The 15,160-nt window shown below is 38.6% G+C and overlaps 1 protein-coding gene across 1 annotated transcript in view; it reads right to left on the bottom strand.

Moving 5' to 3' along the window:
* Positions 1-5,251: 5,251 nt before the first annotated feature.
* The window catches only part of LOC110141820 (prolactin), a 279,309-nt gene continuing 269,400 nt past the window's right edge, over positions 5,252-15,160 (bottom strand). The window contains exons 3-6 of the mRNA XM_070456925.1: positions 10,791-10,972; positions 8,441-8,548; positions 6,229-6,408; positions 5,252-5,594 (exon numbers count right to left, since the gene is read on the bottom strand). Coding sequence (XP_070313026.1) covers positions 5,403-5,594; positions 6,229-6,408; positions 8,441-8,548; positions 10,791-10,841 — 531 coding nt within the window. The 5' untranslated portion in view covers positions 10,842-10,972 and the 3' untranslated portion in view covers positions 5,252-5,402. The remainder of the gene's footprint in view (positions 5,595-6,228; positions 6,409-8,440; positions 8,549-10,790; positions 10,973-15,160) is intronic.

The following is a 15,160-nucleotide window of genomic DNA, read 5'->3' as shown; positions in this document are numbered from 1 at the left end:
AAGCCACCCATTTGAGGGGTGGGAGTCACGATATCCTCATATAAAGGACTCTAGACCCAAATTGAATTTCCATGGCTGGGCTCCCCAGTTGGCTTCCTGGAAGGAGTTTGAGCTCCTAGCCTTCTTTTTCCAGGAATCTTTCTCTCAGACAAAGGTAGAACTATGGTTGGGGGGGGGGGGGAGTGGTGGTGGTGAAGTCATCAATATTTTCCCATTAAAAGCAGCTTTTGTTGCTTAAAATTGGTCTGTGGTGCTCTTCCATTGCTGTGTCATTTGTATTGTTGCTGGGATTCTATTTTGAACACCACTGGCTACAAAAAGTTCACTGTCATTAATGAAGGTCTGTGGGACTCCTCTATTATGCTACCAGAGCTTAGACTCCATATTTTAGTAGTATGACTCCATCTTTTAGATTAGCTGAACTTCTGCTCAGAGTAAAACAATGCAGGGATAGTAAACAAGGGTGGATTTGGGCAAAAGGAATGAAAAACTTTTGGAGGAAGTGGACACGTGTTTAAGGAGAGCATTACTTACGTTTTGTTTAGGATTTGGCTCAGGTTGTCTCTGTAAAGGAATGGATTGTTTTTACTTTATTTCCATTCATCCTCTATACTTTACAATATATGACTTATTTAAGTGTCGAAAGTGACCAGAGACTGACTGCTTGTTATCACTGAGTAGTGATGCTTTGGTTCTGGTATTTGATAAAGTCTAGCAGAGGCTCTTGAGTGTACTTATTTCTGTGATTTGCTGCAGTAACGTAACTTTTTTTTAAATGTTTTCTGGTACAAAGTCAATGAAATACAGGAAAATGATGCTTGTGGACAAAACCTTAATTTATCTCTTTCCTTTTCTCTGACTTTTCGGTCATTTACTTACTCATCTAGTCCCATGTTTTCTAGTACCTTTTTGACTCTTATGTCTACCTCATTCCACCTGTGTGGTCAAGGCCTATTTCTTTTCCTGTATCTTTCACATTCTTTGCTTCTTTTTGCTTGGCAGAGCCATCTTCGATTTTCTTTTAGTGTCATAATATTCCAAGCTGCTTCTGGACTGCTTCTTTTTCTCTATAAGTCCCAACATCCACAACTTCTCAATACAGGTTAAGATATCTCCTTTCTAATTCTGGACATGCAATTCTCTTGCACTAAAATGTCCTGGTTTTCTATTGTGTTTTAAGATAAATACAAATTTCCCAAATTGTCATAAGTGATCTTCCACAATGCATAAACTATCCTTACAAGATTTTCTCCATTCTAATCCCACAGTAAACTATATAGCACATTCTGGGAGAATAATCATGAGAAACGTTACATGTCTGTTAAATAAATAAACATTTATTGTCTTTTGGTTAAGCTTGATTATCCACTGGTAACTTACAATACTATATGCATTAAGATCTCAATTCCCTTGGTCCAGGATGTATGAAATATTTACTTCATAAGAGAATCCTAAATGAGTTGACAGATATGTTATCTTCCTATTTTTGCATATCAATATCCCATCTGCCTTTCAAAACTCCATCATAAAGCCATCACTGTTTGTTACTCAAAAAAAATCCTTGTTCTCACATCCAGATAGCTCCTAGCTGTGTTTTAATCCACTCTAGCACCTTGTTTCACCTGTTATTCTTCCTTTGCTCTACCATATAATATAGTAATTTGCATGTTTATGTGATTCTCTGTTGTTCCACAACTTGTGAACCAATTTGTGGAAAATGGAATTTTTTTAGAGCTACATCCTTCCCAAATATTCTCTTTTCAGCTACCCCTTGCTGATTCTACAGAACACATATGGCTCTGCTCAATATTGTTTGGAATCTACAGTATTCAGTTTATATGTCATGGTCAAGCAGGGAGGGGCCTTGCAATGTCAGCATCTCTGTTGATCTAAAGTCCTAAATTATGCTTCGAGTAAACTTTATAAGAGACAAATGGAAGATGATGTGTGTGGGCTAGTGGTGAGTATATATCTCCTACTGTTGCATTGCCCCCTTATTGCCAAATTCCCCTCTAATAAATATCATCCAACGACAAAGAACAAGATGGTTGGATGGCATCAATGGACATGAGTTTGAGCAAGTTCCAGAAGATGGTAAAGGACAGGAAACCTGGCGTGCTTCAGTCCATGGAGTTGCAAAGAGTGGGACACAACTGAGTGACTGAACAACAACAATCTTGTTTGGAAATATATAGTCATTGAAGGAAAGAAAGTTAAGCAGGTAATACAATTGTATTAGATGTTTCAGGCAATCAATAACTTAGGTAGGGAGTGATAACATGTTTTTTCATGGTCTTCTGCCTTTTAAAAGAAAAGGTGAAAATCCTAGAATAATGACTTTTTGCATGCATTCTGGAGCCAAAGGAGAGACTGACAGATTGTTTTGGGGCAGAGTATTCTGTCATGTTCTGTAAGGCTGGGGTCATCATAGCTAGAGGTATGAGCAAAACAGGCAAAAATAACTCTGGCTATGAGGGAAGAGGTTGGTTTTGCTGGAAAGTGTTCTTGTACATGTGAAAGATGTCTTTGCATAACAGAAGAAAATTCCCTTGAATTATGAGCTGAAGAGTTGCCAAGTTTTGTTCACTTGTAGAATCATCACACTCAATAAGTAGCAACAAAAGAATATTCCTAAACAAAGGAAAATTTCAGAAAAAGAGAAGAGAAAAGGGAAGGAAAAGGAGAATATGAGATGCTGTATAGTCATAGCTATGATTTTTCCAGTAGTCAAGTATGGTGTGAGAGTTGGATCACAAAGAAAGCTGAGCATCAAACAATTGATGCTTTTGAATTGTAGGACTGGAGAGGACTCCCAAGAGTCCTCTTGTCTGCAAGGAGATCAAACCAGTCAATCCTAAAGGAAGTCAACCTTCAATTTTCATTGGAAAAACTGATGCTGAAACTCAAATAATTTGTCCACCTGATACAAAGAGCCAATTCATTGGAAAGGCTTGGAGAGATTGAAGGCAAAAGAGGAAGAGGGTGGCAGAGGATGAGATGGTTAATGCTATCTAACCATCTCATGGACATGACTGAATGGACATGAATTTGAGCAAAGTCTGGGAAGTAGTGGAGGACAGAGGGTCCTGGTGTGCTGCAGGGACATGACTTAGTGACTGAACAACAACAATAATGAGATGATATTTGCTCTTAGATTATAAGACTGGAATCTTATGTGTCTGCATCATGTCCAACTCTTTGCGAACCTATGGACTGTAGAGCCTGCCAAGTTCCTCTGTCCTGTGGAATTCACCAGGCAATAATACTGGGGTGGGTTTCTATGCCCTTCTCCAGGGGATCTTCCCAACCCAGTGACAACCCATTTCTCTTCTCTTATGTCTCTTGCACTGGCAGGCAGGTTCTTTACTGCTAGCGCCACCTGGGAAGTCCATATGTATTTGAGAGTTCACCAAATAGAGTGTTCTAATAGCATTTCATCCTTCACAAATTTTCACTCACTTTCTCTCTTTCTTGTCTTTCTTTCATCTTCATCCACCTTCCCATCTACCTTTTTATTTCATTTCTACCAGGATATTGGATGGAATATTTCCCATTGTCTGTTGTCTAGGAATCCTTGCTAAAGCCCAAATTATGCTACAAAACCAGCCCAGCAACATCACTGCCTTCTTCAGGAGAGTTCAGCCCCCACTGCAGGTTATCTGGAAGCAGCTGAACAAGCTGAGCAACCCTAATCCAGTCACTTCTCTCCAGTCTCTTATAGAGGCTTAGTCTATTTGGAGGGTTTCATAATTCAGGGGCCTAATAGGGATATTTGATTATTGACAAAGACAGTCTAAAAGGAAAGAATGGTATTTCACTCCCCAGTTTGTTTATGAGTCCAGCTTCCTGGTCTACTCTGTGTCTATGTGACCAGGCAGAGAATTGTCCAGAGACCCCAAGAGGGGATCAAATGCACACCAGTATTTCTGCCATTCAGTTGTTTGGAGTGTTGATGATACATGGGTTTCTGGTGGGTCAGCTAGTAGGCAGCTGACCTTAAGCCAATTAATTTTCTCCAGTTGGGTGTTTGCAGAGTGAAGGAAACAGAGAGGCTGTGGAGAATACTGTAGGTGGGGAGTTGTGGGTGCTAGAACATTTCCGCAGGTTAAAAAAGAAACTATGCTGACGAGTATCTGTAACTTATGAATGTCCTAGAAAATCACAAGGGTGCCCCACAAGTCAGATGTTTGTCAATCAGGGGGGAATTGCAGATCAGTCTCTCTTAACCATGAGAAGGCTATATCAGCGCGACATAAGTCAGTGATGTCAGAACTTTCCCATCTTATCACCCCTTGCCTACTTCCAACATGGCCCAAGGAATGAAGATCTAGAGAGGGAGAGAAGGAACTTTGCAGAAATGGACATATCTGCCTTCCCTGGTAGGTCCCCCAGGGCCTCAGTAGGGGAGAGAGAAACATTAAATAGTTTGAATACGAGATGGAGTTGACACTTAACTGACCTGGACTTGTTAAACTCGTAGTGATAGAATGTATGGAATGGTTGCAAGATGATGCAGAAAATGAGGATGCAGTGGAGTGTGGGTGAAGACAGCCACTGGAGGAGGATGGAGCCAGTTCATGTTTGTATCTGCTCTGGTCCCAACATTTGTGTCCCCCAGAAATTTCATATGTTGAAATCCTGACTCCCATGGTGATGGTGTTTCATAGGTGGGACCTTTGGGTGGTGATGAAGTTATGGAGGTGGTGAAGGATGGAGTCTCCTGGATGAGATGACTGCTTTCATATATAAGAGACACACGGAGTTCTCCAGCCCTTCCCCGACATGAGGATGCAGTAAGAAGTGTGTGACCAGAAGAGGGACCTGCCTGACCATGCAGTGGAAATCCATTTCCATTGTTTTTAAATGTTTTTAAGTCTGTGATATTTTGTTATAGCAGCCCAAAAGGGCTAAGACTGCATTATAACAATCTTTAGACGGTTCAGTAAACCTCATGCTCTTTGAGCACACTAGTTGAAAGTTGGTTGACATTCGTAAAACAATCCTGAGAATTCAGTCTTCTTGGTAGCATGACCAACAGAATGAATGATTATCTAATTCTTTAATTCTAACAATTTGACCCAGAATAATTTTCTGTGATTCTAAAGTAAGTTGTTAATGGTCTTCTTTGTAATGTCAGTTTCTGCTATTTGTGACAAATTTTAATTGGAACTTCTTTCTCTCAATCATAAGGAAGGATTTTCATTTGATTGTCTATTAAATGAAGATAAGAAACACTGACAAAATTGCCGTCTTAGATTTTGACATCTCTACAGTCTGTTTTTATTGAAGATGAAACCCATTGGAACCAAGCATGCATTAAAAAAAACTATAAAGCTCAGAGAAGTAGGCCAGGAAATGGATCATTAAGAACCATCTCAGAAATGGATAGGATGAATGTGGGCTTAGCAGTTGTTGTTGTAGATGATTCTGCAATTCAGGAGCTTAAGGTAAGTGTCAATCTTGCTTGAATCCCTGCGCAGGCAGTGGAGCAGGTTATAAAAAGCAGAATGACGCGCATCTTCATCCTTGGTTTGCAGGGAAGGGAGTCCGGACCACACAGGGTAGGGCTCAGTCTCTTTGGCTCCAGGAAGAACCTAAGCATCCAAAGGATAATGAGTTATTATGAGTTTTAGTAGTATTTGCTCATCTTTGTTCTTTCTAATTATCAAATTAAAAATTGGGGAAGATACATGAAAGTCTCTACACTTGGATTTTGGAGCCAGTGTCATCAGATATCTGCTAGTAATTTTCTAATAAAAACTAAAAGCAGAACTCAAGTATTAGTTTGGTTTTGACTTTCTCTTTTCTTTCTTCTCACTCTCATCCTATGGTTTGAGTAGAACAGAGAAAGAATACAAGCTGAATTTCAGTAGAGGATATCTTGGGATATTTTGAAAAAAATATTTATCTTGCAAATTTTATTCTCTAGTTCTCTTATCCTTGAAAATATTTCAGCCATCTGTACCCAGAAAGGGGCAAGATTTTGGTGGAACTGTGCAATTCAAGAAAGACTATACCTGTCAAAAATTGCTGTGGAATTCTCATTCACTGACAATAGAATCTATCACTATGAGTGAACACGTTCTTGCTATATGTAATAGCAGTCTAGAAAAAGAAGACCTGAATTGTGTTCTTCTACACTGAGATCGTTCAAAACTCATTCCTCATTACAGAAATCACCTCTCTCATTCATGAGAATAGCAAGGAAGCCTTCATGAGGCTGCTCACCTGGCCAAAGATCATCTCCATGCCTTCCAGAAGTCGTTTGTTTTCTTCCTCAATCTCTATGGCCCTCGATAGGATAGCATCTGGGGCTCCTTTCATACCCCGCACCTCCGTGACTAGGTGATACAGAGGGTCATTCCAGGAGCGCAGCAACCCAAGAATCAAGCTCATAAGGACTTCATGCTAAACAACCACAGGAAAGAATCTCATTAAAATAAGCATAATTCAGTGGATTTGGTAACATGTGATTTTTGCTCAGAGTGACTGACCTAAAAAACTCCTGGTTTTTCCTATATGTACTGAAAATTTTTTGAAGGTGGTAAAGGTTGCAAAATTATAAAATGTAAGCTATCGGCTTATACTTGGCTAAAATACTTAAAAATCTGACTTATTTTAGTAACCAATGTTTCTGATGAGTTCTAATTTATAACATAAAGAATTTTCTTTTTCCCTCTGAAGTTCTACCATCCACTCAGTGAGTTCTTTTATATTTGAATGCTTTGCTTGTCTGGGGAGAGGAATCTACGTATTTTGTTGGAACTCAGTATGTGCCTGAAGTACCTGACCCAGGAAAGAAGGAATCTACCTGTGCCTACCCCATTTTCACCCAATGATTCATTCATATTAATGAATTTAAGTATTCATTAATGTATTTTTAGTTTTTGATTGGTAGTTCCTTTTATGATATTAGAACAAAGAGGATATAAAGAAGATATGACATTGCTAACCACACTTTCCTCAATCCATCCCAACATCAGCCCTCATGCAGCTATCAGAGCAGTCTATTTTGTTGACATGTGTAAGGGCAGAAAATGACACAGTGTTGTCTTTAGCAACAGCATCAGTGGGATTCACAATGGAAGATTTTGCCCCCCTACCAGGACTGGACATGAAACTCCCAGAGGCTGAGCATCTCTAATTAAAATGCTTGATTTCTTGATGGCCATGAACTACTTTGATGGTACAGGAAATGAACAGCAGAGAAGAATCAAATAGACATTATAATAGAAACATGATGGGATGTGAGAGTAAGGAGCTGAAATGAAATTCAGACTCTAGGGTGAGTGGCAGCATAGTTTTCCTGGGGGTGTTGTAGCTTAAAAATGAAAACTGAGAGCTCTGAGTTGGTTGAAATCCAGACTCACTGCTCACTACCTGTGTGACTGGTACAAATTCCACAATTTTTCTGAGTCTTGGTTTCCATATTTCAGGAAGTGTAATAACAGACACTGTGCTACAGGAATTTTTGTGAGGATTAAACATAGTAATGAAAACAAAGCACTTTATAAATTGTTTGGTAAGGTAATACCTCTCAATAAATTTTAAATTTATTTTAAACTCATTTTAAAAAGTCCTCCTCCTTGTTCTTCTTGACCTTCTTCCTTCATTTTATCATCCTCGTTATTAAGGAGATTAGCAGATGAAAACAATGCTGGTATCACTAACAAAGCAAGAGAACAGATTGTACTTAAGGGGAGATGCATGTAGAAATATTTTAAATAATGTTAGAACTGTGGTTAGCTCAGGAAATCAGAAAGGAGAGATTATAATGATAAAAATTTGGAGCTGGGATACACGATTGAGGTTTATCAGTAGATGATGTGGTCATCAGAACAGAGGCAATCATCACATCCATGAGAAGCAAAACATAATATTTTTTAGGACCCATTTTGAGGGGAGATTTATAATTAAAAATAAGAGGTGACAGAGGAGTCAGTCAAGAATGAGGTAGATGTCAGAGAAGTAGAAGAATCAGGTGAGCCTTGAAAGGCAGAATTGGTGGCTCAAGTGGTGCAGTGAAGGAGTGACTCCCATGGAGGAGTCACTAGTAACAGGGAATACTCAACACTGGGGTTGTGTTTCTTACATATCCATGAATTTTTTAAATCTGTATTTTATACACGGATGTTCCATTTACTTCATGTTTTCATACAGTATAATGGCTGCAATCCTGGATCTAATGCATTGGTTGAACTTATGTTGTCTGCATGGACAGTTTATAGATCTGTTATTTATTTTGCGGCTACAGATCTTTATAGGCATCCCTTGATTTTACTCATATTTCATCAACTGCATAATGTAATTCCTCTTTGATTATTTACTGTTTCTCCACCTTTCTCTGCATGTCCAGTTACCATTACCTCTAATAACCTGAAGCCTGGTAACACCAGGGCACTGTCACTTGTTCTGGTGAAAACCCGGGTAGAAGACTCACGTGGGTCTGTTGGGCTTGTTCTTTGTCTTCAGGGGTAGGGAGGGAGGAGGTATGGCAGCTGTTGAGAGCCATGGTAATGAACCCTTTGCCCTGGGCATACCGTTTATCCTGGAAGCGATCAAGCAAATTCAATTCGTTAGGGTTCTTTCGGCAATCAATAAATGAACCTTTAGCAGAATATTAACACGTTTGATAGATTAATAATTTTTTTAATGAGTCACATAAAAATTGAAAGTAATTCTTTTTCCTACTTTTTCTTCCCATTATCTCTGAAAACAGTTGCCTTTCATCTAAATTCCAACCTCTTTCCTTCTTTTTTTTCCCTTGTCTCATTTCATCCTTCCCATAGTTACTGTTTGGATAGCAAACACTAAAAATAACCCCAATATGAAATATTAACTGCTTTATTAAGTATCATCTTTTTTAGTATTTGAACCAAATAGAGTGCATATGTATGATACCTATATAGACATTTAATCTTTTGTTTACTTTGGGTTGGAACCAATACACTCCCTTAAAAGAAGACATAATTATAACTTTTATTTGACTAATATGAATCCACAAACCTAAGCTTAGTATGCATCACAGACGCAGAATACAGTGTCATTGATGACAAGAAAATGGTAAGTCAGAAAAACATGGCATAAAATCTTTAGAAATAGTAAGCAATGGACTGAGAAGGAGAGTAGAAATAACTAGCTAACACATTGATAGAGAAAGCCTAATCTTTAGCAAAAGTTGTGAACATTTGAAGAGATTACTTTGAAGATCTGGAAAAAAAGATGACAGTCAAAATGGAAGATGAAAGGAAAACTAGTGAATAAAAAGAACTATATGAATTTAATAGAAACATTGAGGACCATTTTTTATCAGTTGTCTACTGTGGGCTCCTTGGTTGACATAAAAGAGTATACAACTTTCAAAGTAATTTCATCAGAAAGAGAATAATTTTGTTTCCAATTATAAACCAACCATTCTATTGTAGTTCTAAATCCATATATTGCACATGTTAGAACAGTAATTTGTAGCATTTAAAAAACTATCATTATTTGTTTTCATTACAGGAATTCAGCTCTGTCTAATGTGTTCCATCCACCCAGTTCACTGAAGTACAGTTCCCATTTATTGGCTATTTACTGTGTGCTGGGTGAAGAACGCCCAGAGGGACACTGAAGGACCAGAAAATCAAGATGCTTCTTTTTCCCAACCCTACCGAAGAGTGCATTATGTCAGGTACTGTTACGAACTGAATGTGTCTCCCCCCAGTTCACGAGTTGAAGCAAAAATCTCCAAGGTACTGTGCTTGGAAAAGGGCCTTTATGCAGACTGTGTGCAAGCTACCTCGCTTCAGTTGTGTACCACTATTTGGGACCCTGTGGACTGTAGCCCTCTAGGTTCCTCTGTCCATGGAGATTCTCCAGACAAGAATACTGGAGTGGGTTGTCATGCCCTCCTCCAGGGGATCTTCCTGACCCAGGGATTGCACCTGCATCTTTTATGTCTTCTGCATTAGCAGGCAGGTTCTTCCCCGCTAGCGCCACCTAGGAAGCCCTTATGAAGATTGAAAATGAAAGTGAAAATCGCTCATTTGTGTCCCACTCTGTATAGTCTGTAGAGTCTGTAGAGTCTGTATAGTCCATGGAATTCTCCAGCCCAGAATACTGAAGCAGGTAGCCTTTCCCTTCTCCAGGGGATCTTCCCAACCCAGGGATAGAACCCAAATCTCCCACATTGCAGGCGGATTCTTTACCAGCTGAGCCACAAGGGAAGCCCAGAAGATTATGAAGATTAATTAAAGTTAAATGAGCTCGTAGGGTGGAATACTGATCCAATATATTTAGAGTCTTTATGAAGAGAAGCACCAGAGAGTTTTCTCTTTTATCTCTGTGCCTTTCCTGTTTCTCTTCCCTGCCCCCAACCCTGTGAGACACAGGGAGAAGCCAGCCTGGGTAGACAGAGCCCTTACCAGAAACTGACCTTGCTGGCACCCTGATCCAGGACCTCCAGCCCCCAGAAGTGCGAGGAAATAAAATTCTGTTGTTTAATCCACTGAGTCTATGGTATTCTGCTATGAGAGTCCAAGCTGACAAATACAGGTGTTTTAAATTTATTTTGGAAGTTTAACAAATAAAAGGAAATTGAAACAGGTATTTCACTCTTTAAGAATCTTTGAGATTTCATGATATATCTTTTCTTCAGTTACCACATCTTATGAACTAATGTCTTATTTGACCTAGAAAATGCATTCTTTGAAGTTTGGCTGATGCAGCCTTCTTGTTTAAAGGATGGTATAGCCCAGTCACTTACACAAAGGTTTCTTCTGGAAATAAGCAAGAAATACAGTACTTACAAATTCGTTGAACATTTCCGAGGAGAGGTTATGGATGTAGTGGGACACCATGACTGCCCGGTCAAACAGGTCTCGAAGGGACACCTGGCAGTTGCCAGCCCCATTGGGACAGACGGGAGTGGAGACCACACCCTGGCACAAGAGTAGATTTGACACCACCAGCAGCAGGAGCAGGCGGGACCCTGCTTAAATAAAAACATGAGTCACTCAGATGATGTATTAGCCCAAGGTCAGCAAAAGCCATCCTGTCCAGGGAGGCCTCATCTCTCCCTGTTGCCCTGAGCAGGATTTGGTGCTGTAGCAGCTGGGGTGGGGAAGAAGCAACACCTTCCACTGTGTAAATTTAGATGGATGATGATATTTGCACAGATATATAGTTGCAGAAGTAGGTTACCCCCTGCATTTTTGTATTGCTCCCAGAAGTGCTCCTGTGTTCTGCAAACATTTGGAATTTAAATTAATGTGAGTCAGAGTGTTTAGGTCATTCTCCTATGATAGTTTAATATCTTGGGATTCTCTACAGATTCTCAGCAGCTTGTAGGAGTTTGTAATTTTTTCACTGTACACTGACTAATGCTTGCATTTTAGACACTGAAATGGCAAGAACAGCACAGATGATCTGTATGGTTTACCATCACGGTGGGTAAGAAGAAACACATGACTGCTTGAACCCTATTATTGAATACAAAGAGAATACAAAGAGAATACTAAGAGAAAAAGGATACTGCGTCTTGGATCTGCTCACTCAACTTAATAACCCCATCCACTTCCTTGATACTTTGCTAAAAGCTTTTAGAACTCTGTAAAATTTGTGTTTCATGATAATCCTCTGAGATAGCCTTGGCCTTCACTGTGTTATTGTTGTTGTGTGTGGCTAAGTCCAGTCTCTTTGTCACCTCACAGACTGCAGCACTCTAGGCTCCCCTTCATTCAATATATCCTGGAGTTTGCTCAAATTCATGTCTCTTGAGTCAGTGATGCTATTTAACCATCTCATCCTTTCCCACTCACTTCTTATATTGCCTTCAATTTTTCACAGCATCAGGGCTCTTTCCAATGATCTCCATTATTATCATCAAATTCTATCAATAAACAATGACTTAGAGCAAGTGATTTTACCCCAAGTCCCATGTTTAGCAGGTGGAGGTAACTGGGGACCACACTGTCATCTTTTCACTTTCTCATGTCAAAACACACAGGCAGCTGGGCTCTTGGTTTGCATGTATGTAACAGGGATCACATCAGTAGCTGTGATGACCCCGTGCTTGCAGTGGTCATTGCTGTTACTAGTAGAGAAAAATATTTTGTCTATGCATGACAGCAGTGACCCTAGAAAGTTGATTTTATTCACTCGTTCTGCTCTGTCTATAAACATTCATTTTTAAAGTCCTTTACAATTAGCAGAGACAATGTAGTCACCAATTAACTATCTCAGCATATGGACTGATATGAACCACTAACATATCAGTAACTTACACTTTCAAAAGGAAAAAGGCAATGATTAAAATCATGTTTAAGTTCAAATTGCTCCACATAAAATAAAGAATGTAAGAATGTGTTTATCAAAAAACTCCTTTCCTCTGGAATCTTGATTAAATGTAATTGGAAGTGTTTAAGACAAAACGAGGCAAGGGCTAAAGATTTAGGGTGGAAAAAATACCTAACCCTCAACACCTGAAAATATCTAAAAGATTATCTAGTATAGAATGTAGTATAGAATGAACCTTTTAGTTGCAAAATAAAAATATCAATATTGTGAGATAATTCATATAACAGCTTTTTTAATTTTTCAAAGACATATTTCCAAAGAGATTTTTAGGTACTTTACAGCCATGTAACACAGCTGATTAAATGTTTTATCTACAAGTATAAATAAAAAGTACTTTACAGATAGAGAAATTGGAATATTGGTTCTAGGAAATTCATAACTGGATAGATATTCTTTAACTCTGACTGCATTTATCTGAACCTTTATCATCTGAAGCATTTTTTTCACAGCCTAAGATGAGATGAAAAAGAAATGTTTTTGTTGTTTCATAAAATAAATTTTGTAATTAATTTTTTTGTCTTACAATTTCTTTTGTGAAATTAATTTTTATTGGAAAAATTGCTTTAGAATATTATGCTAGTTTCTGCTGTATAGCAAAGTGAATTAGCTATACATATACATATATACCCTCTTTTTTGGATTTGCTTGCCATTTAGATCACCAGAGAGCACTGAGTAGATTTGTCCATGCTATACAGTAAGTTCTCATTAGTTATCTGCAATTTCTTTTCCTTACAAATGTCAACCAAGAAAGTAAAGGCGATTATTGTTACTAGCCTGTCTCTTCTTCTAAGATGTCATTTGGCTTAAACCCAGTCAACAAAGTATTGTAGGAGACAGCTCTGCTGTCCCTGTCTGTATTAAGAGTTAAAAGTTTCATCAGACTGATTCATCTTAGCCACACCACGTAAGAATCCTGGTAACTAGAAAATGTTTGTTTCTACCTTCTGGAGTTGCGATGAATTGGACTCAGACACTTGTGGTCTTATTCTGGTCCAAGGTTTCTCAACTTTGACATGATTGGCATCCTGAGCTGGATAAGTACTTGTTCTGAGGGCTGACTTGTGCCTTATAGTATGCTTAGCAACATCTCTGATCTCTGCCCCCTGGGTACCAGTAGCACCCCTGCCCCATATTGAGACAACCAAAACCATCTCCAGACATTAACCAAATGTCTCTGGAAGACATTCCTCCATTCAAGAACCACTGTCCTATTGTGCCCCTATACAATTGACTTCTAGAGCAGGATTAGCTACTTCTTCTAAACTCTGTAATCCTGAAACCTAAGAGAATATTTCCTCGAATTTCAAATTAATACCCCCATTGGAGCATCGATAAAACCCAACTCCACGAGCTGCTGTACATACCTTTCTGCGACGAACCTTTGCTGTCCATGGTGGTGATGGTTTCAAGAAACACACTTCACCAGGAAGCTCTTGTCCTATAGCTTTCTCTTCCCCAGATACTGGCTTTATAAGGCTTTGACATCTTCACGAATATATTTAATCAGGCATTCCCTTCCCTTTTGCCAGTCATCTATTTCCGTCATTGAGCTTACCCCCATAATTTCAAACATTGAATGGTATTCTATTTCTTATTCATATTCAGGAAGACATACTGGCCAGAAATGAACGTCTAGGAAGGATTTTGATTAATTAGACCAAAAGGAAATGAGAGAGATAATGATGGTGAGATCTGGAGACTAGTTTGGGTTAGAGGAACTATAAAATTATAGCAGTCATTTATTGTAACATTTACCTTTATTTCTCTGCAGTTTCTTGAATATAGCATTATCTTTCACTTAGGTGTCTCATGTATTATCAAAGAGTATTTTTTCTCATTCAAAATTGCTGGCTGAAGTCAAGATTTCAAAACTTACACACTAAATACTAAGAAATATAGAATAAGGATGAGTAAGTAAGATTTTCAGTTCCTGTTATACTCTCAATGCATTTTCCTCATTTTTTTCTTGATTTTTACACATTCTGTTTTGTCCTTTCTAAAAGGATATATCTCTGTGGTATTTTCTCTGTGCATTTTCATGTAAAACTTTTGATTTTAACATGTATGTAAAGTTATATTTTTCATCCCCAGTTTACAGATTGAGAAACAGTGGGATGGCGAGTTTAAATGTCAAGGATATAGAAGAAGTAATTAGTCAAGCTAGATGCTGAAAGGTTTATCACTTCAAGAGGAATCAGGAGGGATGTGAAGAGGGCTAGAACATGAATCCTGTAACATACGTTGCCCTCTCTTCTACAATGAACACAAAAGTCACCCCTAACTTTAGGGAGTTCACACTGGGGAAGTGACACAGTGGTTTTCAAGGGCAAACACACACGCACACAAACCCTGGTAAATGATGCAGTAAAACAAAATTCTAAACAGTCATGTTCACTTTCCTTAAGGGTAAGGTTACACAAACTGTTATTAACTTATGACTTATTAACTTGGCCACTCTAGGGTCAAGGTGACAAAAATTCATCTTTCATGGGCTCAAAAGTTCCACTTGCCTTTTAGAGATTTCCTGAATAAAATGACTGTAATGAATATAAGCCAAGTTGTTGATGACTTTCTTTAATTTTGAAGTTCATGCATCTCAAGCAGCCTGTGACCTTTAGTTTCAATTTTACCATATGTCTCTCAGAGTAAATTGACAAGTGAGTTGTATTAAGAAAATAATCTCTTTTTATTGCATTCATGTTTTCTATAGTTTCTCCTGCTGTATGTATGCTTTAGCAATTATCTAAGTGCACTTATGGGGACTTAGAAATCTTAACAAAGACTAATGTCACTTAAAAACTATCCTCCTAACTGCCTTA

This window comes from Odocoileus virginianus, chromosome 27, assembly GCF_023699985.2.
Source record: "Odocoileus virginianus isolate 20LAN1187 ecotype Illinois chromosome 27, Ovbor_1.2, whole genome shotgun sequence".
NCBI lineage: Eukaryota > Metazoa > Chordata > Mammalia > Artiodactyla > Cervidae > Odocoileus > Odocoileus virginianus.
This window is presented reverse-complemented; position numbering and strand designations above follow the sequence as displayed.